At 46.0% G+C, this 3,075-nt stretch overlaps 1 protein-coding gene across 4 annotated transcripts in view; it reads right to left on the reverse strand.

Annotated features, from left to right (window-relative positions):
* Positions 1 to 3,075, reverse strand: part of PAX7 (paired box 7) — a 111,005-nt gene that overhangs the window by 44,136 nt on the left and 63,794 nt on the right. For all 4 annotated transcript variants that reach the window (XM_018558179.1, XM_018558177.1, XM_018558178.1 and 1 more), the window contains exon 6: positions 479 to 644. In XM_018558179.1, coding sequence (XP_018413681.1) covers positions 479 to 644 — 166 coding nt within the window. The remainder of the gene's footprint in view (positions 1 to 478; positions 645 to 3,075) is intronic.

A 3,075-nucleotide genomic window follows, 5' to 3' on the forward strand; every position in this document is an offset into this window, starting at 1 on the left:
CCATGAGGGGCTGGGGGGTTCAACTCCATATTAATGGACATGAGGGGCTGGGGGGTTCAACTCCATATTAATGGCCATGAGGGGGTGGGAGGTTAAACTTCATATTAATGGCCAATGGTTGTGGAATGAGATCTCTAAGCTCGTATAGATGTGATTGTCAGTCGTCCACAAACGTTTGACCATTTATTGTATGTAAACCTAAAGCTACAATTCCGTTGCATAATATAATCAACAGCAAACATCTTCTGGTCTCGGGATAGGAAAACAAACATAAAGAGATCGCCACCTCATGCAGCCAATCGGGCGAGGTGCAATTCTTCCCTGAGATAGGAGCAGCACAAGGTGTTCTTGCTCACACAGGCCAATTCTATGTCTAGGTTGTTGACTTGCACCCGCATGTGTGTTTGCTTACGTAATGAGGTTCCCGCCAGTGCACATGAGATATCTATAAACAAATGACACAGAGAGGCGTTCTGACCTTGAGAGAGGCCGGCTGTTTGGTACGATGTATCTGGCAGCTGATAGGGTGGCAGTGTTGGCATCCCTGTGGGAGGAAAGCCTCCTGGCAACAGGTGGTTAAATGCCGCAAGCTGATTGGCTCCTGCCTGTTTACGCCACCGTGCTCTTCTGTTACTGAACCAGACCTGAATGGAAAACAGAAAGTGCATAGTTAAGTTACAGAACATTTATTTGCTGCACGTGACGTGTGTGAGGTGTTCAATTTGTTGCCGCCACACATATGTGCTCATTTTATGAAACGGTTTCATGGATCTGTGTATGCGAACACGGGATACTAGGAATACATGTCTATGAAGAAGATGGAAAACATGGAGCAGAAGTCCAGTCACGGATGAAAGAAAATAATAGCCCAATAAAAGATAAAATTCAAAGAAACTTTTCTGCTGCAATAGTCTCCTTCAATCAGCGCTGCCCACCGCAGTACTCTTTTTCTGCCACTAGATATCCTCAGTTTTCTTGGTTGAATGATGGCCAGCATCATCCTACCAACTTCCTCTGAGCCCAAGCTGTCATGGACATGTCCCCAGTCTGTGACATGACAATGAAATTATAAGCAGCACTTCTCTCTCCTCCTATTAGCATGGTCTGTGTCAGCACGTGAACTGATTGGCTCTTTGTGCTGTTTCTTTTCCTCCCACTCTGAGCTCTGCAGTAGCAGGTCATATTCAGGTACTTGCACTGCTTGTATGTAAAAAAATACATGAATGAATAGAGAGCTGTATTATTTCATGTCTTGTATGTCCACCTGGAGTTCAGTTTTAAACATTATCTGAACTCTGATCATCTGTGAATATTTATGAGGCTCAGGTGCCCTGCCATTCATTCTGTTAGTTTGTACTCTCTGTGCTCCATCCGAGCAAGGACGCTGCAGTGGGGTGGTCACCGAGACCTGGTGGGAACGCTCGTCAGCTGCCAGGATGTTAGGATGAGGAATGGAACAGGAATGCGCCAAACAGCTGCTGTAGGAACACTGGCAGGTTTACTGCACAAGCTGCCAGAGCCCTGGGGTAATCTGCTCATGTGGAATAAAACTACGGAAGGCACTCTTCCCAGAATCCCAGCAGCCCACATCTCAGCTGAGTGGGTGCTTGGGATTTAACGATGATGTGACTTTATAAGCCCCTCGATATAACTTCTGCACTGTGGTGGTCTCCACCATTTCTGGCAAGTGTCTTGGTGAACCCATGTGGTATTTCACCCCCTTCCCCTTTCCCCTTACCCAACAAGTGATCCTGTTGCCTCGCTCTACATCTATACCCATTTTATAGCCATATGTCCTGTATATCCAGCACTTTTGTTAGCTGTAAATATTCATCCTTTTATGGGCTTACTATTGCACTATTAGTACTGTGCCTTGTTTTATAGATGTGTCTTTACCCCGGCCCCCCTTCCCACGGACCTGTAACCTAATGCCAGGACGGCTGTCAGGGGATAAGTGCTTGTATCTAAATTTCACTGTACCCCCTGCCCAAGCTGCAGCCTCTGGAGACCCTATTATATCCACAAATCTGTTCACACCCTTGATCCTTTGGATCTTTGTACACATATCTGACCTGACGTTGCGCTGTCAAACACAGTGATTGTCGGAGCGTTCCCACAAGTGAGGCCGGCCCATGGCTGGGTTTTCTGGATGGCAATGTGTATGCACCTGTGCGTATTTACAGTAAAAGTCACCAAGGGATCCGGTACAGCTGTGTCTGGCACTTTTGCTATGAAGTAGTTTACTGTGTCTTCCTACATTTAATTGTGAGCCCGTCCAGGCCCGTTTTGTTTCAGAACTATTGCTGGCCATATGAACTCAATTTGACTCCACTGGGGCAAGAGCTCCTGGCTTGCAATAAACCATAGCAACCAGTTTGGGGTCTGTGCTTCATATACCATAAGCTTCTGTACATGACTATACTTAGCTGGTTGCTTTTCATAAAGCATAATTGTTCCCGTGGATTTGTGAAGTGGCGAAGACCTCAGAAGCAGTATAATATTGCCCGGGATAGAGTGTCTTAGCAAGCTATGCTGCTAGTAACTGTTGCCTTGCAGTGCTGAGATCCTGGGTCCCATACCTATCACTGATTGCATGGTATTCTGCTAGGTTAATCAGATGGCGGGCAAACTGGTGCAAAAATGTATGTGAGTAACTGTGGGAAGGATTTTAGATAAAGTTGCCTATGGGTGGGGACTGATTAGAATGGTCTATGTGTTCTGTAAAGTGTTGATGAATTTGATGGCACCATATTATAGAATAAAATAGATAGCATCCATTATCTGATGGATTGTAGGCTGAGCAAGCTTAGCAGGTCAGTCCAGACTTCCCATTGCCCATTCATATTATCCATCTCTTCCTGGGGTACTTCAGAATATACCCTGATCAGTTGGGAGGATACAGAACCCGCACCATGTTGGATCTGCCCCAGGTTCTCCTCCTGGTTGGATGTTCCTGGTACAATTCTTCGGTGAGCCTCCCAGGGGGTATCAAGAAGTAGCTCTCAACTTTAAGGAACAGCAGCTTCTCATTCTACCACAAAGATTGTTCCCTGCAGATATCCCTTTTTTCCACAG

The sequence above is a fragment of the Nanorana parkeri genome, unplaced genomic scaffold (assembly GCF_000935625.1).
Source record: "Nanorana parkeri isolate BGI_ZX_2015 unplaced genomic scaffold, ASM93562v1 scaffold323, whole genome shotgun sequence".
NCBI lineage: Eukaryota > Metazoa > Chordata > Amphibia > Anura > Dicroglossidae > Nanorana > Nanorana parkeri.